At 44.0% G+C, this 27840-nt stretch overlaps 2 protein-coding genes across 3 annotated transcripts; both read left to right on the top strand.

Annotated features, from left to right (window-relative positions):
• Positions 1-373: 373 nt before the first annotated feature.
• ccdc92ba (coiled-coil domain containing 92Ba) lies at positions 374-11561 on the top strand. Of its 2 annotated transcripts, XR_008415731.1 has the most exons (5): positions 374-643; positions 1522-1662; positions 5918-5965; positions 8260-9761; positions 9885-11561. XR_008415731.1 is itself a non-coding variant. In XM_053873829.1 (4 exons), the coding sequence occupies exons 2-4, from the start codon at positions 1530-1532 to the stop codon at positions 8964-8966; spliced, it is 888 nt and encodes a 295-aa protein (XP_053729804.1). In that variant the 5' UTR covers positions 374-643; positions 1522-1529; the 3' UTR covers positions 8967-11561. The 2 variants fall into 2 exon arrangements, 1 of the variants encoding a protein (XP_053729804.1); XM_053873829.1 differs by having other exon boundaries at positions 8260-11561.
• A 673-nt stretch (positions 11562-12234) lies between these two features.
• Positions 12235-27611, top strand: cluha (clustered mitochondria (cluA/CLU1) homolog a). The gene is made up of 27 exons (XM_053873352.1): positions 12235-12564; positions 16115-16308; positions 16375-16546; positions 17023-17166; positions 17243-17370; positions 17520-17674; positions 17812-17937; positions 18062-18209; positions 18286-18378; positions 18619-19053; positions 19978-20237; positions 20315-20691; positions 21173-21274; positions 22039-22139; positions 22225-22377; positions 22521-22583; positions 22673-22917; positions 23004-23088; positions 23161-23314; positions 23387-23526; positions 23592-23672; positions 23745-23870; positions 24388-24509; positions 24582-24675; positions 24747-24881; positions 24951-25024; positions 25104-27611. Exons 1-27 carry the CDS (start codon positions 12429-12431, stop codon positions 25228-25230), a joined length of 4170 nt encoding a protein of 1389 aa, XP_053729327.1. The 5' UTR covers positions 12235-12428; the 3' UTR covers positions 25231-27611.
• The last annotated feature ends 229 nt before the right edge of the window (positions 27612-27840 follow it).

Genomic DNA, 27840 nt, shown 5'->3' with positions numbered 1-27840 from the left:
ATAGAATTGCAATAAACATTACTGGCATTTAGAAAAATCAAACAGACCATCTGCCATTGTATTGTATTACACGCATTTGGTTGAGGGAACTGCGATATTAAATTAAAAGCGACATACACAGACGTTTTGTATCCTCACGTCGGTTTAAAATAGATTGAAATAGCTTAAATAAAGAAATGAATGTCATTATGAGAAAGCTAGATTTTATGATAGAAAAATTCAGATTTAAAATTCTCATAAATGGCAAACTAAAAGCATGTTGAGTTGGTTGTTTCCATTTATATTCATGTAGCAAAAGGAGGAATCAGCTGACTCACCCAGTCGCACCAACTCTCGCGTGGTCTTGACGCGATAGTTCTGGTCTGCTCTCCTCACTGCGGACTGATGCGCAAGTTGACAGCGGACTTCGCTCTTCCGTCGCTGGCTTTGTTGCAGGAAACGCTGACGATTGTGGGGATGATGCGCGCCGACACTGCGGGCTCGGTTCTGCCGGTTCGGGTCCGCCGGGCCAGGCACCGCTGCCGCCTTTGATTCCGCCGAGAACATGTCGCATCCCGTGGGTTCTGAAGCAAAACGCTGAGACGCGTCCTGATCATGCGTGTTCTCTGCTGAACCCTGGCAGTTAACAGCCTCTCTGCTCGAGGTAAGCGACTGTTTTCTAACCTTCTAAACGTGTCCGTAACTTCATGCTGCTGATCTTCCTTACAACCTCTATTCACATTAGTTATTCATGTTTACAATCGACATTTATCCATGCAGTCGGATTAACAGCTGAATAAATGGCATGTTGTCGTGATAAAAGCAGAAGAGGATTGTGTCTTACCACTACTGAATTGTTAATATTGTATCAAGTTTGGGCAAATAAATCACCAATTTATCATGTTGCACTGTAAAATACGGGCCCCTCAACTGTTTCTGAGTAGAACAGTTCTACATTCCTGAAGCAAACAAACGATTATGAAATCAGAAACTTAGTGTTTGAGCTGCTACGATGAGGAGGGTCCTCAGTATCCAGGAGATGCCATCGGGTTAGGAAGCGTCCACGGGAAGTGGAGGTCCCGTAAAACACAGCCTGTTATAACCTATAATCGGGGCAGACAGCCGTTCGATGGGCAGCTGCTGTGAATAATTCACGAGAGATGGAGCCGGAGAAGGTGAAACCAGGCTGGTACGGAGAAGACATTGGAAGTAAACAAGCTGACGACGTTTTGATGTGATCGGAAAGTAGGTTAAGGAGCCACACGGAGCCTCAAGTGGAGGTCCAGTTTGTCCCGTGATGATAGAGAGTGCTGAGGTCAGAGGATGCTTTGGATATTTCACAGTTGATGGCTGGAATTAAAGCTGTGCGAACAGGAACTGCACCCTCAGCTTGTACTGGTGAATGATTCTGTTTTGCTGACTCTAGTACTGATATTTTTTACGAGACAGTTGTATTATAAGTTCTCACACGTGTAATTCTTTTGTTTCCACTGAACGATTCATGTTTTTCTGCATGTTCCTGGAACAAAACTGCGTCTCCAGACTCCATCATGGACGCAGACAGCAGCTTGAGCCGTCAGGTGGAGAGTGTGGAGAGGAGCGTGGTCTTCCTCAGACAGGAGCACCTGACTCTGCTCCAGGGTCTTCACCTGGAGATCCTCTCACTGCAGAAGCGATGCTCAGGTGAGTGGCCTTCCACACTATCACTTGTGATAGATGTTTCCTTCAAATAAAAAAAGGAAAAGGTATGAAACGTTCTGACCCCACAGCTGTTTTTTCTTTCCATTATTTTAGCCACGCTTGGTTTTTCTAGCTCGGGGGCGGCCAACCAGTCAGAGGCTAAGAGCCACATTGTTTACTGTGTAGGTGAAAAGAGCCACATGCTACAAACATGCCAGACTGTGAGGCTTCACCTGAACAGCTGGTCACGTGACTTAGTGGCAGTATAGCGGTTAAAGCACATCCCTGTGTGTCACAAGGTTGCTGGTTCACGTCCGGCGTACGTCTCTTGTGCATGTATTTTTAAAATTCCTCCATTTTACCATGATCCTCCTGGAAATATCGAGCGGCGTAGATAGAAATGTGTGCACCATTTATTTGACTTCTCTATGTTTGGACGTGGCTCATGCCACCAATAACATGGCCCCGGTCTGTGTGTGTGTGAGCGACGCTGCAGACTGGAGCGTCTCATCTTCACTCCACTGAATTCAACGCACTTCACCACCATCAACAATGAATCACAGGTGAAACCAGACCAGATGCCAGACCTTTAGTTTAGAGAAGGACAAGTCAAAGTCTTCGAACAATATTTAGACATTTCACCGGAATAGCTCTTACTTTTTCCTCCTATTTCCTGTATAAATGATCATCTCAATAGCAACTTGTCGCAGCCATTTGGTGAAGAGCCGCATGAAACTGGTGAAAGAGCTGCATGCAGTTCAGGAGCCGCGGGTTGGCCAGGCCTGCTCTCGCTCTTCAGTACTGCTCAGAATAAACACACCACACACTGCAGGTATTTGGGGGCCCAAGAGCTGAATGGCAGCCACACACTTTTGCTGAGCTCATCGAATTTAAATACAGAATTGAAGACGTGCAAGGTGGAGCAGTGGATGACTGCTTCTATAAATGAGAAACGTTTCGCTAATGTTGCATGGAGACGGTGCTATCGTTCTGAATACTATTCTAAAGTAGAGGATTGGCCAAACCAGGATTTTGGGGTGATGCTAGACCAAGTGCTTTTGGGGTGACTTTCAAGTGAGAGATGATCTGTGTGCAACAGTGATCACCAGTGGAAAGGGTTTAAAAGTCAGTGGTGAAGCATCAGGTTTTTATTTCATTCTAATAAATAAACGTGGCATATGATGAAAGAAGTCTGCTGTAAAGGCTCATTGGTTGATGAATGATCTGGGCTTTCAAGGATTCTGTCCTGCTGATGATTGCGTTGACCTTCTAAGCTGCTTTGGTCCTTCATCAAATCCGCTTGGACGCTGACCCTGACCTCTGCCAAGTGGACAGCTTTAATTCATTTGAGATTCTCAACTCTTGTAATTGGTCTTTTCCCCTCCTCTGTGCTCATCTGATGCCTTGTGTCCGTTTGCAAACCGGATTCAAACTCCATCTGTTTATTCTATAGCGCCGAACAGGAAAACTGACTTATTACCTTTAGATTCTGTTTATTATTTATCAATCCAACCCCACATCTCACCACAGTTTCCATTTTCAGTCCACCAACCAAACACGTCTGCGCCATCAGTCAATACCAGACAATGACTATAAGTGATGTCATCCTGCAATTCCTGTAGATGACATCATTTCCTGTGGAGTCTAATGGATGCATTTAATCAAGACAGCACGGGATCGTACCCACCCAGCTAATCCTCAGATCCCATAGCTTTGGCAATCCATATACATGTGTCAATGAAAGCCACCGGAGGGGGAGGGGTCTGAGCGCACGTGTGTGTAGGACAGAGTCACTGGCAGAAACCCCCACAACCACACTGGTGCTCGCCACACGGTCCCGTCCATTTAGCCTTTAGCTCGGTGTGTGTTGCTGAGTGATACTGCTCAGTCCAGCTGTGGACTCAGTCTCTCAGGGCGGTCCACTTGCAAAGCTCGCCCCCGAGGGTGGTCACATCTCACAAAGCCTCAACTCCCATTGTAGAATCTGCTCTGTTAATAGTGGTGTTAACGCGGTAAAAGCCTTTTCCTTGTCTATTATTGCAGGCTTAAAAAAAAAAAAAATGCAGAGAGCAGTTTTCATGTGCCACCTCGCTCACGTGTTCAGGAAGGTCAACACAAGGTTGAGCTCATGAGGTTTTGTTTATTCACTGCCTGTGATCCCTTAAGATTGTTAGGTCAATTACGTCTATTTTTAATTGTAAATGCTTGACTTGTGGACACAGGTAATGCAGGGTAAACATTGCTCAGACTCCCTTTGTTAGTGTCACAATCCTCTGAGGGGAAGAAATGAAAGAGGCAAGGCTATAAACTAGAAAAGCACTGAGAGAGTGTAAACCTCCGCCAAGCAGCTTCAGTCCACCCCGACAAAGCATCCTTTACAAAATAAAATCCTATTAGGGGATTAATTTCACACATTTCCTGAAAATGTCATTTAAATCTGTCCAGTTCGGAGGTTATTAAATGATGCTAAACAAATGCTTTGAATGTACCACAGAAATGAAGCCATATACTGGGTGTAAAACCATCAAACATCGACACATATCAGATGTCAACACGCAGTACTAAAATGAGACATATTTATGTCTTCAGTGAACCAGAAGTGCCGTCTGGCTTTGATATTTGATCCAAGGTTTTTTTTACGATTGGTCATTGAACATGACAAAACAGGCTTCTGGGTATGTTTTCCCACTCGATGTTTCCTTTCAGGACTTCAAAACATGACGGCTAAATATTGAGTTCACTCACTCACAAAGCGCTACATTCATTTTCGCTGCTGAGGGAGCAATTAAAACAGCAGAGCTACTGTTTGAAGAATTAGATGCAGAAGCTTCTGGCTATTGTGAATGACGACAACAACACAAAACAGGAGGCCTCCTTATTCAAAACAGAAAGGCCTCCCACGTGTTTACACAGTATATTACCAAAGCAACCGAGGGTGGAATGAGTTTGCAATCAGATGTCTTTAGGTCTTCATCTTTAGTTCTTTAAGCATCTAGATTAATAGACCAGGGACTGGAGCTGTTAGCATTAGCCTGCTAGCTTTCAGGAGTTAGTGATGTTAGTGCTATAATATAAGTTTTTTCTCACAGAATTATTCCCAAAGTAAATACGTTAATATGTTGCTTGTTCAAATATCACATTTTAAATGTAAAAAAAACCTAAAAAACAGAATAGAATATTTTGTTGTACAATGTACATAATGGAATTGTGGTTGACCTTCTAAAAGACACAATGGAAGGACAATGAAAATATCAGGATCCTGACGCTTCTCCAAGAGACACTGCTGCTTCTTTAACTCAAATAACAAGTTGGTTAAGACGGAGTTCTTACAATGACAGGAGGCACATTCAGAACGAGCCGAAGGCTAAAAACGGCAACACGCCAGCGTCAACATGAGTGACAAGGTGAACAGAGTGAAGGTGTCCTTGGAGATTACTCCTCAACATCTCTATCAGTGACAGCACATCAGCTGCAAGACGTGATACGCTCACATGATGGTAACATTATATATAGTCGTCCGAAAATAACTGCATCAGAAGATCATACACACATTAAAAAAATAAACACAAACATATGCATTTGAAAATCAGCAGTTGAGTCTGAATTCTAAGAACGAATTCCTCAGATTTGCTTTCTTAGCAAACTGTTTTTTTATATTTAATTCAGGAAAATATTGTTTTCTTTCTGCTAAAACCATTCAGCCAATTTCATATGTAACACTAGTGTCGTACACTGTAGATGTCAACTGGGTCGCTGACAGACATTTTTAAAGCCTCAGATTTTGTTTCCTCAATAATGTATCAGCTCATTAAAAATGTGCTGGACCCTGCACAAAGCATCTGTTACAGCAAGTTGGTAAAATAATCCTGGAAGTCAGCGTTCCCTGCTTATAAAAGCGGTTCTCAGCAACTCACCTGGGTCTACTGCCAAAGGTCGGTGAGTTTAGTCTGTGAATTTGGCTCCTTTGGCTATTGTTGCACCAACAATTGGTCATTTGAGGTTTGTACATACTAGAGCTGGTGGAATCATCAGAAGAATAAATAATATCCGTTCTATAAAAACTATTCAGTCCATGCTGTTCACTATCCTCTGCTGGAAGTGCCGGGAATCCATTCGACCAGCACTTATTAAATGAATATTAATATAGACACCAAGTTTTCGTCCTCAGCTATTGCAATATTTCAGTGTGATTCTGACTGTTTCTGCTAGTTGCTGCATCAATTCACGACTGACGCTCCTCCGTTCTTGTCTGTTCCAGAGCTGACGAATGAGCTGAAGCTGAAGCCAGAAGGCAGAAGCCAAATAGGTACGTTTCAGGAAAACTTCTCTGAAATATTTTCCGATTGTCGAGTCAGCTTTTTAATACATCAGTGTGAAGTTTGAGAAAAGATGATTGGGAAGTAACCGAAAGTTTGAGTGGCTCATGAAGTTCCCAGCTTGATGCCGGCAAACACAGGGTCTTATGGGAGCGTTTTCTGGGACGCACAGATGGAAAATCTTGTCTAGATTCTCATTTTAGTATGGATTTTATTTGGTTGATATTCTTCTGCTTGTATTCGTCCACCGCTATAGTCAAACCAGGATTTATAGGAGACCAAGTCCATGATTCCCTGGGCAACACGAGGAGACGGGTACAAGAAAATACCACATTTTTTATGTTGTTTTTCCCACCTTGACCTCTAATTCCTTCTGACTATTCCATCACCGAGGAAACTGCCACTCTCCTCTCATCTGATAGATGATGCAGCACATCTCCTTTTCCCAGCAGGAGGAAGTGACAGTGTCAAAACACACACCTTCTTTTAGGTCTCTTCCATGAGATGTAACTATAGTTATATTAATCCTCAGGTCCCCTGCATTGGAATTCACACTTTTCCTCCATTTTCTTCAAATAAATGCGCGAGCCAAATGAGGAGTCAAAATGTGGAGCCGCTGTTTCTGAGCATCACTTCACCGTGATCCTGTACGTCAACGATGGGACATCCCCCATCGCTCTCCTCCTCTCCATCCTGACAAATTGATCCTTTTTTTGTCTTCCTGCGCTCGTCTTTCCCGGCCGTCCCACGGGGAGTGTCTGTTTACGATGGTTGCTGAGAATGAGAGTGCTGTCGAGTCAGGAAGAGGCCGAGGGAAAGGAAGGAGAGACAGGCAGCCAGTCGGAAGGAGAGAGAGCGCAATGAAGGAGGCTAGACTCGGCGGCAGGAAGCCGTCGGCTGCAATCGGAGGGGAGGGGAGTCATATTAAGATGACATTAAATCGTCTGGAGTCGGTGTGTGAGCTCAGCCTGGGCGTGGTCAGGAGCACAACACAGATTCTGTCCTTATTATGGAGGTCCAGGTCTCCAAAGCAAAACATCCAAGATAGCTATCATGTCTAGCAGTCGCCAGTGCCAGTCATCTTCAGTCATCAGCAGTTCACCCCCCTTCATCCTACTGACCATTGCACCGTGGTCAAGGGTGAGCCATGCCATCTCATCCTCTCTCTGTTGAGTGCAAGGCTCTTTAGTATTCACCCAAAGCAATCTTCCATCTCCACCCAGGGACTCAGTCTATCTGACCTACTTCTGCCTCCGAGCAGCTCATCTCCCCCCGCTCCAATCTCCTGCTCCATCAGCTGGAGGCTGCGATGCTGATTCAGTGCCGAGTCCACCTCAAGGGAATCTTCCTGAAAACTTTCCTAAGGCACATAGGAGCTTGCTCAGAGGCACTTCATTGTGTCTGTATTGATTTTTGTCTTCACAGTGCTCATGTACAGACAACAATAGATGATCCAGATCTAAGCTGCTACACGTGAGGCCTGCGTAGAGTCGCGTGAAGGAAATCTCATTCAGTACTATAGTTCAGGGGTTCTTAACCTTTTTGATCTCGGGGGCCACCTTTCCCAGAACAAATGGACCCAGGGCCCATTCAAGTAATAGAACTGATTCATTACTCTTGATCACTAACCATATCTAATCTACTTGCACGTAAACAAACCAAAACCTTGTGAAATGACATGAAACCATGTGGTCATCGCAAAGATATTTATTTGTCAAAGTCCAACCAGCAGCAGAAGCTGATGCAAGTCCTAGTCATCAAATTGACTTAAGAAAAAAGAAAAAAATAAATACACTTGATGCAAACTGTTGAAAAAATGAAATTCTGAATAAAATTAATATAATAAAACCATGTCTTAATATCCTATAATAAAAACAATATATTTGATTTAAGCTCCTAGGAAGATATAAGTAAACTATAGATGAAAGTATCGCCATTTCAAAACTGCTTCAGCAGGTGCTTTCATGAACAGTGTTTACTGTTGGGGGCGGAGTCATCACTTTCTTTGTCATTTTTTCTCTTTTCAAGAACTTCTCCATAGTTGGTAACTATCACAGATTTGCGGCTGTCAAGTCAATATAATGACACACTACTGCCACCATACGTGGCTCATGTATTGAAACTGAGTGTCTCACGGCCCAAAGGTGGAAAACAAAAAAATATTTTGCAGTCCTCTAGGGGGCGCTCACGGCCCAACCATGGGCCCTGGCCCTATGGTTAACAATCACTGCTATAGTTAAAGGATGAGTCATTGTTTTGATTCCACCTTTTTTCTGGTTCTCAGATCTGCTGGAGGAGGAAGGCTGTCTGGAAATCCGCTGCAAGGATGTTGAGGAGCGACTGGCCGACCAAAATTGCACCTTAGGAGAACTTCGCAAAGAGCTGACTCACAAGGGGGCGCTGGTGGGAGCCCTGCGAGCCAACCTCAAGGAGAAAGAGCGCCACTTCCTGGAGGAGTTGAAACGCCGCAGCCACTGCTCCACCATGCTGAACACTGAGCTGCAGAAACAAACCGAGCTGGCGGCGTATCTCTCCTTCCAGCTTCACGCCGCCAGGCAGAAACTGCACCAGCAGAGGGCGCTGCAGAGGCAGGGACTCCTCATCAGGACCAGCAGTCAGAGCAGCCAGTATGGCTTGGAGCAGGACTCTCTGCAGATGCCGCCTGGCGCCTCGCCGTCCTCTCCTGTGGTCCGACCCAAACGTAAGAGCCGGCTCTCCTCCAGGGTGGAGCACGCCAGGGAGTGTGTGCCGATAGAGAAAGTGTCAGGTCCAGCAGAACCGACGGCAATGCCGGACCCTGCGCTCTTCCTCCATCCACGCCGGCACAGAGCCCGGCCCAGACATGCCGTCTCCCAGAGACAGCCCACGGTGGGTCAGGAGCAGGAGCAGGAGGACGGGGAGGAAGAGAGACCGCTGGAGCCTCAGGAGGAGGCTGCTCGGCTGATCTCTTCAACTGCAGCGCCCCCTGCTGCCAAGACCGAGGCAGAGTAGCGAGAACTGAAGCTTGTGTCTGACTGTTAGTATTTACACCTTCACCAAGTCATCCTGGAACTGGTTTTAGCTGTTGGATTATACAGTCACACTTGCCATGAACACTTTTACTACGACCTTTGCTATAATCCCATATCACAGCAAACACAACACTCGTGTCACTTTCAGTGGGTTAAATCAGAGTGACCGATATACACTGCTCACTATTCTGCGGGGCCTTACTTGACAGCGATCCCTTTTGTTCAGAGTCGACTGTGACGGCGGCCGCCATGTTAGCTGGACGGAGGTCCCGGTTGTGTGGCCCAATCTCTGCCTCATAAATCACACCATGTGGCCAAATGTTAGCGTGGCCTCTGACTGAAGTGTGACTGAAATATCTGTGGGGGTTGGGTCATCTGTGTCCATCCATCAGGAGTGACAGCTGCCCACAACGACTCTTTTAAGGAAAAAAAACGGCAGTACTTTAACGGAAGCTTTGTTGACATTGCTGCATCACCGCTTTACTTCTCGTTCCTCGCCACTGAGTTAGTTGGATGTACATCTTACCCTGAACACTTAAATCACGGGGGTGTGCTCAAGTGTTGTTTAACAAGTTTCTTAATTGAATTACCGCCACATGAATGCTGGTCTAGTTTTCTGATCATCCAGGTCTTGCACGTCTAACAATCACAAGGAAAGCCATCATTGTGCTATGATGCTAATTTAAGCCAAACTTTCTCAAACATTTGACTTTGACTTCTGATGTCTAAATCAAGTTGGGCCCATTCTCCGTCTGAGGCGTGAGATCTTGAGCTGGTGAGTTACTCCTGTAGCAGCAGCAGCTTTGCTGGTGTAGCAACATTCCTCTCCCAAACAAACCATGTGCTGTGTTGGTGGTTGATCTACTTCAATTTGTACTCTCTGCTTTTGTGTCAACAGACATCAGGAGATAATCGGCACCGACTTTTGTCAGTTTGGGAAGTGTGTGTACTAAACACCGGTGGCCCCTTCTGCCTGTCATGTTGTGTGCTTTAAAGTGTTTGTTTTTTGTCTCAGGAAAATGGAACAGGGATGTTGTGTTTGTATTGTAATATTTGATTTTATTGCGCACCTTCCTTCGTAGTGATAAGCAATCCGAGGCCCTCTTACTGGAATACAATCAAGACTTTTTCATATTTAGTCTTTTTATTATCACTATTATTATTATTATTATTATCCCATTTTTAATCTTCAGCCGTTCCATCTGCTCAACCTTAAACTCTTCTTTTTTTTGTAATTCCTTTTTCTACCTCATTTCATCTCCAAGTCTTTATTTGCACTTTTAATGGCAAAATCCCACCTGTGACTCGAGTGATGCCATGACACCTTGTGCACTCACAGACAAGCATTCTTGTTTTCATCGCCAAGATGGCGTCCGGACAGGGGAATCCCAAAATAATGTCACATTCTTATATTGTGTGTGAATTTCCTCATGAAAGAATGATTGTGATTATATTAAATATGGCCCCCAGTTTCTAGACTTCTGTCATGGGAGTATTTATACACTACACTGCAGTCTATGGATCATGTAGCGCGGCACCAAAATGGGAAACCCATCAGTACTTCCTCGATTTCATTATTGTTGCTCTAATCTTGTGTTCCGTTCAGGCAGAGAAGCAATACGTTTATATGTAACTTGTAGTTCGTGACGGCAGTTTTAAAGATACTTGAGATACGCATAGATTTTAAGGTTGTTTAACTTTGTATTTTATAAATGTTGAGCATTGTATATGATTTGTAAAAATATTTTTAGACTGATTTGTTCAATTGAATAGGTTTTGTTGACGTCTTCCTGCTAATAAATGGAATGTTTTGTATATTTGTGAAGAAACGATGATGATGATGATGACGACGCAGCATTAAGTATATGGGCATGTTGTTATGCCACAATTAACTTTGCGAATGAGGGAAGCAAAACTGTTGTCATGCTCTTAGTAAACATTCATATGTAATGGGTGTTTTTCTTCACCTCTGCTGAAAAGCCATGAGCATGAATCTGTGCACTGTTGATGTAAAGGTTAAGCTGTTACTGCTGACACGGATGCAGCGAGACTGTTTCAATATATCCACTTCACATATCATGGAATGGCAGGTAGATACACTCACATATCTTCATGCTGTGGCGCTCTTTCATTGACTACTCTTCTGACCCAAACCTAACCCTGACCATTCTGCTGCCATGAAGCCAAAGAGGCCCACAGACCCAATAGTGATGCCTTATTCTAGCCAACCTTTCAGCGACTTGTTACCGTAACACATCTGGTTAACGGCTTTTACTTCCAAACCACATCAAAAGAAGTAAATCCGTTCACGCAGAGACGTTGTTTCCCAGTGTCTTCATTATAAACCTGATGGTAATGGCTCATCTGTCAGCCAGTCAGTCCAGGTTCCTTCAGTGTGGCTCTGCTTTGTAAGGCATGTTGCATCTAGCAATAATGCTGCTCCTGAATGACATGAAAGGTGTGGACTGAGTTGTGCCCCAAGAATATACCTTGAAAAACTGTGTTCCGTTAGTTTTGAGAAGTGATCTACTGTACACCTAATTGAAATAAACTTAATATTGTCTTCTTTCCTTTTCATCATTTTCTGTGTTTATATAATATGAGCCATTGTGGGTTATTTCTCAGGTCAACCAGGTAGTGCACCCATCACCCCACTGCACCTTGAAACTCACCAGCCTAGTTGTTCATGTTATTTGACTCCACAGGGAGAATGAAGGCGATCAAAGTCCAAACTATTTTCCAGACTCGGTTGTTTCAATGGCCCACAGCCTGTGCAGGATCATTGCTGTCCTTAAATTTGAGTTCAATATTTCAATCTCTAACTTGCACTGAGAGGGAGGGATATTGTGAAGCCTCAAAAATGGGTACATTTTTGAAACAACCCAGAGCTTTATGCCATGAATGAAATATTGCCAATTTCAACTGGCTCCTTTGGATCCTGTGGAACAGTGGATGAGATCTGAGTCTCGGAAGAAAGCAAACACCTGATTTTTCTGCAGCCCTAACTCTCAATAGAAGTCAAATATGTTCAAATAACATAAGATTCATATGATTTTTTACGTTACATTACGTTCATTCGACAACGGATAAATGGCAGTTGATCGTTGAAATTGCGCAATGACAAACCGTAATTCTTTATTTTAGACGTTTTACAATGGCCAAATGGCGCGTGTGGCTTTCCGTTGTGCTCGATAGGTGGGTGGGGAAGTGCAACGCAAAGGCAAAGAGGTCAAGAGGAGGGGACAAGAAAACCACGTGTGTTCCCCACCAACGACCAGCGCTGTCCTTCCACAGCAGACGTGTTTGTAAGCAGCGACCCCTTGCCCGTCTGCTGGTCACCCTTGGTCCTCTGAGAAGGTTTGGCTGAACATTTTGCAGAGACACTGACCCAGACCACGCTGCGGAGCTGCGTTGCTTCTTCCTTCCTTCCACTGACGCGACCATGGTGAGCAAGACGGATGACATCCCGGCTACAGTGCCCGACTGCAAGCCGGTGGATGTCGCGGATGAGGCAGGGGATGGAGCCCAGGACGCAACAGAAACCAGCAAAACGCATTTGAAAGACTCGTGCGGATGCGGTGAGTTGTATTCACGAAACTCTCGTATTGTTTTCATTAGCCAGAGCCTTGATGTCTCGCAGTCGTGTCTTTGAGATGGGAGACGCGTCCTTGCGTGGTGGGTTGCTGCTGACTTTCACCTCATCGGTGGAGTCGGAGCGATCATTAAAATTCACTCTGTGTCACGCGGGCAGCTTTCATTTGATGGTACAATCGCAATTGACTGAGAGTCCACCTACAATCCCGGTGCCAGGTCAAGACCGGATCTAGCGAGCTGCAGCGAGCGCAGGCGAACCCAAACAAGTTAGCATCTGTGCTAACATTAGCTCCAGCTATGAAAATAGTTCGCCGTCAAGTGTTTAGCATGGATTTAATGCTGCAACGCGGCCTTAAAAGAATACCGGAAAGCCTTCTGCACCAGTCTGTTTGATTGACATGCGTCATTTTGCTAGTTTTTGTAACATTTAGTCGTTATTGAAGAAGAGTTGTGTAAGCCGGTCGCAGCACACATGTCACCGAGAGGGAATGAACTGAAGGTCACCTTCAGTGGTGGAGTCCATTGTTGGTGCTTCATGAGGGGTGTCCAATCCTAAACTAAGCACTTACACCCATCTACGTCTTTGTGGATGAGTAATTTAATACTGATTCCGTATGTAATGTTATTGTTGGCGAGAATAAACCTGAGTTCTGTTGGTTTAATGACCGGTGTGCTTCGGTAGTGGAAAACTTTAGTGCCGTCAATCACCCCTTCAGTGATTTTTGAGGTGGACCGTTCCTCCTCGACCGGGAAGTGGAAGCTGCGAGTCCTGCTGCGTGCACGGTGAGAGGGAAGGTTACGCGTTTAACACGAGAAAAGCTGCAGCGCTGCGAGCCGGTGAGTAATGTCGCTGTCGAAACTTTGCTCTCAAGACAACGGTCACTCAGCGTCGTCGTATGAGCCACATGGAAGCCAACTGAAGACGGCGAAGTTCGAGTTACACAACTTGCTTGAATAAGTTGTAGCCGTCTTGTTTGAAGCCATGGCCGTCCACCTTGGTGCAGCTGTCAATGTTGAGTTCACTAAATCCTGCTCAATTGTACAACCCACTTTCACTTATTAAGGCACGGATCCAGTGACTGTGCTTGATCGTATTGGAAATCATCCGTCCCCAGTTTACTTCTTCCACTTATTTCACTGTAATTCCCTTTCCCTTTTTTTTGCCCTGCAGACACCAGACTATCTTATGGGCTGTAATCCAGTGACATTACGGCCTAATGATGTGTCCATCTCCCATGATCTGGACTGGCAAATGTTACATTGGTCCGTAAACCTCTACTGATTTGAATAGATGTAGGGCCATTGCTTATTCTGTATGTCAACAGCTATCAGGTGATTTAAAATCATTGACGGCCAGAGGATAGTTCTCCAAGTCAATGTGTCTGCACTGCATTGTTTGTAGCAGCGTCATCATTGATTTTAAGGGGACTACGAATCCTCTTTCCCCCGTTTAGGTCTCCATACCGAATACTCTTGCATACAGGGACCATCTCAAGAGCTTTATTTTACAAGACACCATCAGAATAATTCAAATCAGTTTGTGACCTGACCAGAAGTGTATTTGTATTATCCTGTTTTTTCAGAAATACGATAAAACCAACCACATTGTAATGAGCAGCTTTCCTAGTCTCCATTGAGACAGGAGGAATGGAGAGTCGTCTTGACCAGAGCCCTCGCAACTGTGCAAGACCCTATGAAAGTTATTGCCACACTACAATCAGTGAAATGTGATCCAGATCAGTGTTTTGTAGATCAGCCCACTCTTAACACAGTTGTAAAGCTGTTTACAAAAGCACGGTGGTTTTAAGGTGGTCAAACGCAACACATTTGACTACTGAGGGAAATCTGACAAATGGTGTGCAGTTTCTGTGTTGACATTATTGATTCATTCAGTTCTCATTTTTGTCGTTCTCTGTAAGAGTTAAATTCCTCTCATAGAGTGACTCAGTCGCTCCATGCACGAGGACTTTTCTTCTTGTGATTCAGCAAATATGTTTACACAGAGACCTTGTGTTTTGTTTTCAGGGTTGTCTAGCTTCAACATTGTTGCCATGACACCTGCCCCGGACTGGTGTCAAGGGCTGTGTGGCGAGATGCCTGGTTTTATAAAAGCCCACATTCTTTTTTTTTTTTTTTTTTTTTTGTAGTAGTCTGTTTTCTCTTTTGCAGGGGAGTTAATATACACCCCAAGCTTGGATAGGAGTTGGAGTATAGATGTTTTTGCTCGATAGATGAGTTGTTCTGAAGTCATTTCCTGTCTGCTCTTTAATTGATTATTGCGAGTTTCTCCTGAAAGTCCAGCTTGATGTCTGCCTGATACTGTGTCTGGGCTACTAAAATGACTCCTGAAAGATGGGCCTCAAGGTACAAAGGAGTACTGGTTATGTGTAAACGGTGTTCGACAAGTCAATTATTAGACAATGACTTGGTTCTCTTGCAGTCTGTCATCAGGCTTTGGATCTCTTTCTAAAAAGGTTCTAGGGTCATGCATTTTTTCATTGAACATAGGGACGTTTATTTGTTTAAAACCGTTGTAGCTTAAAACATATGTAGCTCTCATACTTGATCAAATAATGAGCACAAACAAAAGGTCATGTGTGACGTGTAGACAAATGAACTTCTATTGACCCATTGACACTTAAAAATATAATTGCAAAGTCTATTGTTTATTTTTTGGTAATCTTTCAAAGGCAAGGGAATGATGATAATATCTGATTTTAATATCACTCTCGCCCTATTTTTATTCCAGCAAAAAAAGAACAATATTAAATAACATATTGCCTGTTTATTTCTGGTAGCATATGATTAACAAAGTTCTTCATGTTTGCAATTGGCAAATGGTCCACCACATTTCTCTTTATTTTCTTCTCCTTTTACCGGCAGTTTTGTTGGTCAGCTGTTATATTCTCATGCCTGGGTCAAATTCTGAATCAGTTTTACAGAAAGTCAGTGCATTCAGTTGTTACTCAACGTTTCCTAAAAATTTCATCTTGTACTTTTTTTTTTCTTTCTGTTTTGCTTTGTAGTTCAATGACCAAATACGTTCTGTCCATTCATCAGGTAGTTTAACCAGAATAAAGTAAAATGACTGTTCAATAGTGGCCCTGTGTCATTTGTCAGACATGTATATTTCATGAATCCATCTGAGGCCATTCATCCTTTGACCGGAGCTGCATCTCTGCTTTCATGTGGTTGAATGGGCAGACGTTTTTGTGGTCACGAGATGGTGCCTCCCATTTTTTTTCCACCTTGTTTAAAGTGGATTCAAGTCACTCACACTCTCAACGAATGGTTTCTAAACCTTGCGCTGGACCCCAGGACAAGAGATGAATCTACTGTACTCGACCTTCATTGAGAAAACCTCCCAAGTAAAAGTTAAATAGGGATCGTATAAGGTGACTGCTGCAGCCAATCTCAGCAGGTGTGGCATTCATGTCTCACACACATTAACGCCTCTATTCAATGTTCAATCTTGTTTTAATGTGAGTGGAGATATAGTGTGACTAAAAGCAGTTGTTTGAACTGTCTCCTCAGGACATAGTGCAGATACAGCCATGGTGAATGGCAGCGGCGCACATGAGCACTCAGAGGAGTTGGAGTCAAAACAAAATGGGAACGGTGAAGTGGACGGAGGTGAGGAGTCGAATGAACAGGAGGTGATCGTGATCCAGGACACCGGCTTCACCGTGAAGATCCAGGCACCCGGAGCTGAGCCCTTTGACCTCCAGGTACGGGGGAGAACGGTGGAAAACATGCATCCTGTCGGGTCTAACTGCATTAATGTCCACCTTCAGGTGTCGCCACAGGAAATGGTTCAGGAAATTCATCAGGTGCTGATGGATCGCGAGGACACGTGTCATCGTACTTGCTTCTCGCTGCAACTGGACGGAAACGTGCTGGACAACTTTGCTGAGCTCAAGTCCATCGAAGGCTTGCAAGAAGGCTCCCTGCTGAAAGTCGTGGAAGGTCAGAGGTCACTCAACAGGGTTATGCAAAGTGAAATAATAGAATGAAGTACAACGTGAATAGTGAGAATAGGATGGCATGGTCCGAAGTGTAACATTTTTAAAATTTTGGTTTCTCTTAAAGTGTTGGAGAGCAAGAATACAATTTTAGTTTGTAATGAGCATTCAACCAAACCATCTAGAGCCTTCTGTTTACATTGTCAGCCTACTTATTTTTATTTTCTTGTTTTTATTTGAAATGCAAAGTCTAAAATATTAAAAAATGTCAAAAATATATATAACTTTCTTTGACAAACATGTTTGGAAATGTGTTCTTATTCAATACATAGTTTACAAAATAGTAAAACTCTTCACTACATTGGGTATTCGGTATCATTCGGCTTCGGCGCATCCCTACTGTTAAAACGTGTTTCTTTCCCCCACCCCCATAATGAGTATGATGGCTTAATCTTGACCAAGTAATTTTGGCCTCTGCAGAGCCCTACACTGTGAGAGAAGCCCGCATTCACGTCCGCCACATCAGAGACTTGCTGAAGAGTCTGGACCCCTCAGACGCCTACAACGGCGTGGACTGCATCTCCCTGTCCTTCTTAAGTGTCTTCACGGATGGCGACCTCGGAGGTGTGTGCGCAGGCTTTAGCGTTTTGCTTGCTAGGTGTGGGACACTTGGCTAACTTTGTTGCCATGCTGCGTGCAGAGAGTGGGAAACGGAAGAAGAAGGGCAGCGAGCTGGAGCAGATTGACTGCACACCCCCAGAGCACATTCTGCCAGGCAGCAAAGATCGCCCTCTTGTGCCCCTCCAGCCACAGAACAAGGACTGGAAGGTGAGAACCAGCATTCATTTATTTCATCCTGTGCCAGATTCACCTGGGCAACTTTAGGAATTAACTTACTTTAGAAAAACAAAACAGATTAAAATTTACTGAAACTATGAAGTACAAAGTTCTAACGTTCCTGCGGTCGTCTCAAACAGCCTCTACAGTGCCTGAAGGTCCTGACCATGAGCGGCTGGAATCCGCCACCTGGTAACAGAAAGATGCACGGTGACCTCATGTACCTGTACATGGTGACGGTGGAGGAGCGCCACGTCAGTGTCACAGCCTCCACCCGTGGATTCTACCTCAATCAGTAGGTTTATTCTTTGTTTCAAGTACTGTGTTGTGTTGGAAAGTCATGAGTAAGGTTACTTTTTTGTGTTGAATACTGTCATGGACTTTCACTGGCATCGATGTCTTCCCCTCATGTTAAGCTTATTGTGTTCTCAGATCTACTACCTACACCTTCAACCCTAAACCAGCCAATCCCAGTTTCCTGAGCCACTCTCTGGTGGAGCTGCTGAGCCAGATCAGTCCTGCCTTTAAAAAGAACTTCACTGCCCTGCAAAAGAAAAGGTAGACGCAGATTCTGATGTAGTCCATCCAAAAGTGATCTCCGACTGGTTCCAAATGTGTTCAAAAATGATAATAAAACTGCTACTAAAATTGCATAACAGTCTCTGACTTGTGTTTACGTCAGGGTCCAGAGACATCCTTTTGAGAGGATAGCCACACCCTTCCAGGTTTACAGCTGGACCGCCCCTCAGGTGGACCACGCCATGGACTGTGTCCGGGCCGAAGATGCGTACACCTCTCGACTCGGGTATGAGGAGCAGATACCTGGACAGGTAAGAACAGATTTACTGTTAGAAGCTTAGTGAGCATCTTTGTGTGGAAGATTCATTGTCAATATAAATTTCACAGACCAGAGATTGGAATGAGGAGCTGCAGACCACACGAGAGCTTCCAAGGAAGAACCTGCCTGAGAGGCTGCTTCGGGAGAGAGCCATATTTAAGGTGCCAGTAATATGCAGGATTAAATGTCATGTGTCACATAAAACATGCATATTAATTAAGAAATAAATAAATACATATTTGTATGTTATATTTGTATGTGTTGTTTGAAATGCATTTGTTTTTGGGGAAGATGACTCCAAGTCCAATTTGCATTATTTGTGCTAACCAAATATGTCTTCTAATATCCATATATTCTGAATAAAATAGTTGTTCAAGCATATTTATTTTTTTCCTGTTAAGGTTCACAGTGACTTCGCTGCTGCTGCCACTCGAGGTGCGATGGCGGTCATTGATGGCAACGTAATGGCCATCAACCCTGGAGAGGAAACGCGCATGCAGATGTTCATCTGGAACAATATCTTCTTTAGCCTAGGATTTGATGTACGGGACCATTATCGCGAGCTGGGGGGCGACGCCGCTGCACACACCGCACCCACCAATGACTTGAACGGAGTAAGGGCTTATGGCGCTGTGGATGTAGAGGGTCTCTACACGCTGGGGACGGTGGTGGTCGACTACAGAGGCTACCGTGTCACTGCTCAGTCCATCATCCCTGGAATACTCGAGCGAGAGCAGGAGCAGAGCGTCATCTACGGTTCCATTGACTTTGGGAAGACCGTGGTGTCGCACAGCAAATATATGGAGCTTCTGGAAAAGACCAGCCGCCCCCTCAAAGTCAGTATCACATGGCACACTTTTGAGTTTGTGGTAAATGTATTTTCGGCATTTCTTTGTTTTACAAGGGACCATTGGTGTGGCCACTTTGAGCTTATATTGCAAGAAGTCTTACCAAATTTTTACGTATTGTGCATATTTTGCATATTAACAGTGTAGTGATGCAATAGGTTTCTTCCAAACTCAAAACATGAGACATGTTTTATTTTCATTATCTGACAATGACTTTGTTAAATAAGGAATACAAATCTGTTTCATACCTTTGGTGTTTATTAGCTGCTGTAGTAGCTTCAAGTGTTATTAGTCGTAGACCTAATGGCAATGTATTGCTGACCATACATCCAGTTTTATATGACCTTTTATATAAGTAGTGAATGGCTAATGAGGTTTCATGAAACCCCGTCTTCATTTTTAGATGCCAGTAGGTGGCGCTCTCGGTTGATAGATAGTTTTTCAAAATCCAAAGAATTTGGACCCATCTAGTGGTTTCATGACACAGTGTCCTGTAAGTCTAGGTTTTGGGATAAGGTGTAAATGTTATATTACTGGTCTATTTTATACATTTTAGTTTCACAATGAAACAATCATATTTTAATATTTGGCAGCAGAGTGATCATATTCAAGTTGAATCCGTATACACAAGCAAAACATTGTTTAACTTTTTACTAACAGATTCTCATATATTCCCCTTCATCATGTGGATATTTGGTTATGACATCACAATGTATAATGTGGAGCACCTGGAATGTGTGCCCTGTAAAACATTCCGTGCAAAAGAAAGTTTATATGTGATTAATCTGAGTTTTGTGGATCAAGTAATTCTTTTCTAATTCTTTTTCCTCTTAACATCCTAGCCCCAGTGAACATGTGTATTACTGAAACTCTTTTGGCTAGCGAAGTGACTTTGCTGTGATTTTATCTCAGGTGCAAAAACACAATGTGCTGAATGAGAAGAACGAAAGTGTGGAACTCTGCTCCTCGGTGGAGTGTAAGGGAATAATCGGCAATGATGGTCGCCATTATATTCTCGACCTTCTGCGCACTTTCCCTCCCGACCTCAACTTCCTTCCGGTGGATGGAGAAGAGCTTCCACCTGAGAGTCAGCTCCAAGGCTTCCCCCGCCAGCACCGCCATCGCTTGGCCTGTCTCCGCCAGGAGCTCATCGAGGCGTTCGTGGAGCACAGGTTAGTCGCAGTTACAACATCAATCTGACACCGAATGTCTTCATGCTCTTCTGAACTGTGAACCTGCTGCTGTGTAGATACCTCCTCTTCATGAAGATGGCAGCCTTGCAGCTCATGCAACAGAAAGCCAGCAAAGATGTGAACAAGACAGACAGACCTGCCATCACAGACTCCTCAGAAGATACAAAGGAAAAGACCACTGCCTCCGATTCCACTCCTGCAGAGAACCTTCCAAACAGTACGGAACAACCGTCCACTCCCTCAGAGTCCGTAACTGCTGGTGAAGAACAAACTTCACAACCCGCCACTAACGGGGCGCTAAGCCCAGCGGTGACCCAGAATGGAGAGTGCAAGAGCCCATTGGAGGGTAAGGAGATTGAGGAAAGTATTCCAGGATTAGCGCAGGCAAAAGAGCTGGCGGAGACCTTAGTAGCTGAAGACGGATCTGGTATTGGTACGTCCCGAAAACAAGCCTACCGTACTGCTGAGACTTTGCATGGAGAGCTTATCTGGTGGATTACTGTTCTGATGGTTGTTTGAACTGCAAGCAATATTTAAGCATCACAGACATAAAACAACCCAACAGAAACGGTCCACCTAGTTGGCTTTCCCTGTTCAGTCTCATCACTCTGTGGACTGAGATGACTTTGCTGTGAGAAATCATACTGTGAGGGGAAAAAAGTCTTCTAATTGAAATCATAATTGATTTTGAATGCATGGGAAGTGAGAACATTTTTTTCTGATTTACTGATTTGCCTGCTTTGTGCTGAATTTTTTCTTAGTTTTTCCAACTGATTAAGCTTAACACTACTCATTCCATTCCAACATCTAGTGACCTATGATTTGCATGTTTGCAACTGTTTTCCATGTCGAGTAAGGCCATCTTTGATTGTTATTAGGCTCTTGTTTTTGAATGGTGTGTCATTCATCAACAGATCCCAAAAGCCGTGAGGTCGTCCTCAACGCTTGCAAGGCAGTGGGGTCCATCAGCAACTCATCGTTTGATATTCGCTTCAACCCAGACATCTTCTCTCCAGGTGATGAAAGGAAGTCTCAAACCCTCCAGCAGTCAAGTCACATATACTCTCACCCTAAATCAATAAATATTTGAGTATAGTGATTGTAATTCAATTGAAGCCCAAACATGAAAATCAAAGGGTTTCACTAACGCAGACAGAATAATGCACAATGACTGAGGGGGATGTGAAGTTCTGGACTTTTATTTCATTTCAAAACATGTTCGAGCCATTTAAACACGTGGCCACGCAAGCCGAATATCTATAAACACATTTTAAATCACGCTCTTTCATCTTATAAAAAAAAGGAATACCCTTACTTTTGTTTCCTAGTAGAGTAGATTGTGTCCATTTTATTGTAAGTTACCTAATATTAATAACACGGTATACCTTCAGATATTTCAGGACTTTTCCCATTTTTTCCCCCCACTGTTTTCTATGCAATTTTTATTTCCTCTGATAAATGTCGAGCATTGCCAAACATTTTTTACTCAAACTTGTAACGCTCACTTTCCTTTTATTTATGATTTTCCAGACAATACAGAATAATTAATGTTTTGGTTCACATTGTATTTTGAGTAGTGGTGCCCCAATCTCTGACTTCATTTCTCCTAAACACTTTTTTATGAGCATTATGTATCTAAACTCGGAGAAAGGGGACGGTTGAAGTCGAGACATTTTCTTTAACAGCAGTAGATGTGTATAGTTTAGATCCCCCTTCCTAGAACTCACGGACATTGAGTGGATAGAGCAGAAGATAACAATAATAATGCTATTCATTCTAGGTGTCCGTTTCCCTGACGACAGCATGGATGACGTCAAGAAACAAAAACAACTTCTCAAAGATGCTGCTGCCTTTTTGGTTTCCTGTCAGATTCCCTCCCTGGTACTTCACTTCACATTTGTTTCTTTTTAGCATTCAGTGCATTATGAATGGTGACCTTATTTGTGATTCATTTTTAACCATTCAGGTCAAGGACTGCTTGGACCACAGTGCTCTGCCCATGGATGGAGCCATGCTGACTGAGGCGCTCCATCAGCGAGGCATCAATGTTCGCTATCTGGGTACTGTCCTGGAGTTTGTGGACAAGACCCCAGCTCGAGCTCAACTAGAGCACATTTATGTGAGTGCCATGAGGAGCGTCTCTTGGAAATGTTTATTCATTGACTTGCACAGACCATGACACTGCTGCGACTGAGAGGATTCTATTTCTGACTTTCTGAAAATTGATCAGCTGTAACTGTAGTTTTTTGTGTCTCCCATTAGAGAATAGGAATTATTGAGCTGATCACCAGATGTGCAAAACATATCTTCAAGACTTACCTCCAGGTTTGTTATTCCTGCTTCTCTTGTGACCTTTTATTTTTAATGGTCAGCTCTTCTGTTGCCATGTTTTGAGTTTGCCCTTTGCACTACAGGGAGTGGAGTTGTCGGCTCTTTCCGCTGCCGTGAGCCATTTCCTCAACTGCTTCCTAAGTTCTTTCCCTGACGCTGTCGCGCATCTGCCTCTGGACGAGCTGGTTTCACGTCGCAAAAACCGCAAACGCCGCAATAGAGTGCCGGGCAGTGGAGACAACACAGCCTGGGCCAGCCTGACCCCCAGCGAACTGTGGAAGAACATCGCCTCTGAGGCCCAGAGCTATTATCACTTCACCATTCAGTGGTAAGAAGACATTGTTTAAGAGCGACCTTTGGGTCGTCCTCGACATTGTCATCTTGCTAATGTGATTTGTAATGTGTTTTCTCCAGTGAGAGTGTGGACCAGGTGGTAGAGAAGTACAGCCTTCAGAAAACCACTTTGCTAAGGGAAGTCTCCATCAAAACTGGCATACAGGTTGGTGTCTCTCTGGATGTTGTTCACCTTTCTGTTTAGACCTTTCCTCCTCACCTCAAGTCTTTTCTGCAGATTCTCATCAAGGAGTACAACTTCGACAGCCGCCACAAGCCTGCCTTCACTGAGGAGGACATCCTGAATATCTTCCCTGTGGTCAAGCATGTCAACCCCAAAGCCTCAGATGCCTTCCACTTCTTCCAGAGCGGCCAGGCCAAGGTCCAGCAAGGTAAGAGGTTATGCTTGAATCGGTTCAGGGAGGTGGAGAGCAAACATTAAGGTTTGCGATGTTCCTTGGCAGGTTTCTTAAAGGAGGGCTGCGAGCTGATCAATGAAGCTCTGAACCTCTACAACAATGTCTATGGAGCCATGCATGTGGAGATCTGTGCCTGCCTACGCCTGCTGGCCAGACTCAGCTACATCATGGGCGATCATGGCGAGGTATGGCTCAAACATCAGGAGTAATCAGCAAAAACAGTGCAGTGACTTTCAACTCAACCTGGCAGGCGCTCAGTAACCAGCAGAAAGCAGTTCTGATGAGCGAGCGGGTCCTCGGCATCGAGCATCCCAACACCATCCAAGAATATGTAAGATTCATTTCACCTGCCCGTCCCACCTTTCACTAGATGTGTTTTGCTATGATGTTATTTCATCTGCAGATGCATTTGGCTCTGTACTACTTCGCCAACGGCCAACTGTCCACAGCCCTCAAACTGTTCTACCGTGCCCGTTACCTCATGTTGCTGATCTGTGGGGAGGACCACCCTGAGATGGCACTGCTAGACGTAAGTAAATAGCTTTGCGGCTAGTTTCCGGTTCTGAACCATTTATACTCTTGAGAATATTCCTCATATTTCAAGCATTTAATGATTGGACTTGGCAATATCTGTCATTTGTCCATAATTGTTGCAGTTATTTTATTTATATTATATCATGAAGAAAGTTAGGGAGGTCAGACTCAGATGGTAGGACACATGGAGAGAAGAACAGTGGGCAAAGAACGTTGTAGTATGACATGAGATGGCAGGGTGGAGAGGAGGACATGCGTCTCAAGCCTTGGACTCTAGCCCACCTTTCATGAGAATGATCTTAAGCTGTGTATGGATTGCCTGACAAAGGTAAAGGGCATTTTTTTAAATGTATTTTTTTTAAACACTAAGATGGAGATGTAGGAAAAAGTCTTCTTTTTCCTTCCTGAACCCTGTTCAACTTCGTCACTCTCGCAAATTTGGGCATCGTCTCTTGGTCCTCTGCAAATATAACCCTTTCTTCAATGAACCCTGAATCTCTGTTGGCCTGCAGAGTAACATTGGTCTGGTCCTGCACGGAGTGATGGAGTACGATTTATCGCTGAGGTTTTTGGAGAACGCCTTAACCATCAACTCCAAGTACCACGGGGCGCGGTCACTCAAAGTGGCACTCAGGTGGGCGGACGTCGTCTCTAGCTTTATAAAGCTTATATTATTGGTCGGTTAACATTGTTGAATTCTCCCCAGCCATCACCTGGTTGCGAGGGTTTATGAAAGCAAAGCAGAGTTTCGCTCAGCGCTGCAGCATGAGAAGGAGGGCTACACCATTTACAAGAACCAGGTAACCCCCACAGGCATTTCTGTCGCTGTCACACTGTGTCTGAACCACCCCATCCATCTCCCTCTGGTTAGATGGGTGAGGCGCACGAGAGGACGAAGGAGAGCTCCGAGTACCTGAAGTATCTCACACAGCAAGCTGTGGCTCTACAGAGAACCATGAATGAAATCTACAAAAACGGCTCCAATGCGAGCATCATGCCACTCAAGGTAAAAGTCTAGAATCAACCGAAAAGTCAAGTTGTTTTTGTCTAATGGCCTTTGCTTTTGGCTTTTCAGTTCACTGCTCCCAACATGGCCAGCATCTTGGAGCAGCTTAACATCATAAATGGCATCATCTTTATACCTCTAAGGTGTGGAGACGCTTAAGGTTTCCGTAAGTCGTGTTGATGTCAGAACAAATGAGCAATGTATTTCTCTTTCTATTCCCAGCCAAAAGGATCTGGAGAACCTGAAAGCAGAGGTGCAACGAAGACAGCAGCTTCAGGAGCACGGCAAGAGTGACGAGCCTTCAGACAACAGCCCACTCGAACTTGAGGACAAAATTCCTGTTGATTAACATCTAAATTCCTCAACCATACTTCTCTGCTGTGAAGAGATGCTGGGCTGTTGACCCAGCAGCCCTGTAACCCTGAGCGAACGGACCTGAGACAAGGACAGAATCATTTACCGGGAGGGAACGATCATCGCAACACAGAACTGTATCAACCCTAGGACCAGAAATTCCCTGCGGGATTTTCCTGTATGATTGAATGAAACCAGAGGGGAAGGCAGAAGTGCCGACAGAGGAATCCGTCAGCCATGCGAGCTGAATTATCCCCACATATTGGTGTTGCAGGAAGTGAAAACGAATCTGGCTGCTTTTGTTTTGTGGCTGGAAAAAGAGACCAAGTTATGTCCATGACATTCTATACCAGAGCCTTATCCATATACGGCTGTCATAAACCCAGATTGCTGTTTTCGCTGAGCTGGCACCATTCCCGTAAGAGCCTTGAGAACCCTGCGGCATGTAGCCTACCGAGGTGCTGCCATGTCAGAAGCACCAACCCTGTCCTACAACTCAGGGCTACCTACTAATGTGCACTAAAGCCAGAGAGTTTGAAGTGGGATTTTCAGAATGTAAGCGGCTCGTGCGAGTCGCTCTGCAGCTCTCTGCTCACAAGTCCCCGATGGTTAATTCATTTAGGCCCCTCTGTACTCGTGACAATCCCCAGTGGCCTCCTGCTGTATCCTCTGGTTCCTCTGTCTCCCAACAAACACCACAGTGTGAGACATTAGTGAGCTTTCACTTGATTGTACAGTTTGATTTCTTTTACAGACTTTCCTTTTTTTTGCTGAAAATCATTTTGTAAGCTTGCAGATGAGAGTTACAATCTATTTTAGGGCCTGTTAATCATCCACTAATTTAAGCCATGTCTGTTTTATAGAAAAACTGTATAAAAGCGGATGTATAAATGAGATTTGACAGGTACTTGATAGATATTAAGGAACAACATTGCCGAGCATCCGTGGTGAAGCACTTGATTTAATGCTTCATTGTAACTGCTTGACCTTCTATTTTTACACATTGGAGGAAGATGTGCATGTATGTTTGTGTGTGTGTGTGTATCTGTGTGTATTCCAATAGAAAGTCTGCAGACCTGAGCTGCTGCTGCTTGTGCTGCTGTGTAGCATAAATAGAGGCTCAAATGATCGTCAGCTTTCTGGTTGTTTTGTCGACATGTTGTTCGTCTGTCGGGATGGTTGGGGCGTCTTCCTGAAACACTCACGGCCGCCAATGTCACTGATCTGTTGGAACTAAAATGGTCTGACTCGCCATGGATCAGATGTTGGTTGTCGTATCCGATTTGTTTGTTCTCATCTATTCCTTTAATGGCTTCTGTCCTATTTTCAAATGCATCTGAGTGAATTTCATGGAGCAGTGTGTTGTGCACTTTACCATACTGTCAGAATGTTTGAGCATACTCTCAGTACTGCCAAAAGTACACGGAAGGGCTGCCTCAGTGAGATGTACCAAAAAAAAAAAAAGGTTTGCTTGTATACATGCAATGTACCCCCCTCCATGGCAATGTGTTACTTAATTGTTGCCATGTCAAATGTGTGCAATTAAAGCAATAGAAATGGTGCTGGAAACGAGTGCTTTAAGATTGTGCAAGAAATGAATGGTGGATGTCTCGTGCAGCATCTCGACTGCATTGAAAGTCGGTGACTTGAAAAAAAATGTGAATATCATGCTTTAATTCTGACAGGTTATGCACCTGTGCAAGTGGCCGGTTTATAATCCTGCCAGTGTCACGCGCTTCGTGCCTCTGAAATATCTGAGAATGCGGACATTTGAACTGCTCTTTTCAATGGACGCGCCATCTCTCGGTCATATTCTAGTTCCCCACTAGGTGGCACGCTAATATTCCCTATGGTTTATGGGTCTGGTCATGGCAGGGTGGAAACGCACTCTTTTTTGCAAATAAATTGGCCCATATAAAATGGAGCAGAGCCCAACGTCTGTCCACATACAGTCCTGACATCACAATTCTATTCCTCAAACTAACAGACTTGGGTGTTATTAAAAACAAGAGAGAGATTTCAGTGTGATATTGACTCTATAACCATTAGAGGTGCATGTTGTTTTGTTGCTAGATTGACCTTAAAATGTAAAGGGAATTAATAATGAAATGTAAAACATTACATTTGACGTGTATCACATTTCTGAAGAGGATTGTTTATTTAGACGAAATGACCCTCCTGTGACTGAAGTTTGGGTAGAGGGTGAAAGTTTTGCAAACATTTTCACATTTGTACCGGCGTCTGTTTGTCTGCAGGTTCCTCTTACTGCGAACTATAATCTGCTTTTCTGGATTAAGTGTGGTTCTTCTGTCTTGGTTTTGACAGACCTAATTATTTTTTTGGGGTGTGAGTAAACTTTTATATTCAATAAAGAGAACTAGCATATTGAATGAGCTGTTTTGTTATTTCTCGTCGACAGCAGACTGTTTTAACCTTGCTTTTCTAGCTCGTGCACATGTTTTGACCTTAAAGTAATGTAGGTAAGTAATGAAAGTAGAGTTATGAAATCCATTTTTTTTCAAGTGTGCAGTCAGTGGGTGTCTGACAAACCTAAAGATTTTCAATAAGTTGTGTAATGACTAAATTGCTGAGTGTTATTTGTATT

The sequence above is a fragment of the Synchiropus splendidus genome, chromosome 8 (genome assembly GCF_027744825.2).
Source record: "Synchiropus splendidus isolate RoL2022-P1 chromosome 8, RoL_Sspl_1.0, whole genome shotgun sequence".
NCBI lineage: Eukaryota > Metazoa > Chordata > Actinopteri > Syngnathiformes > Callionymidae > Synchiropus > Synchiropus splendidus.
This window is presented reverse-complemented; position numbering and strand designations above follow the sequence as displayed.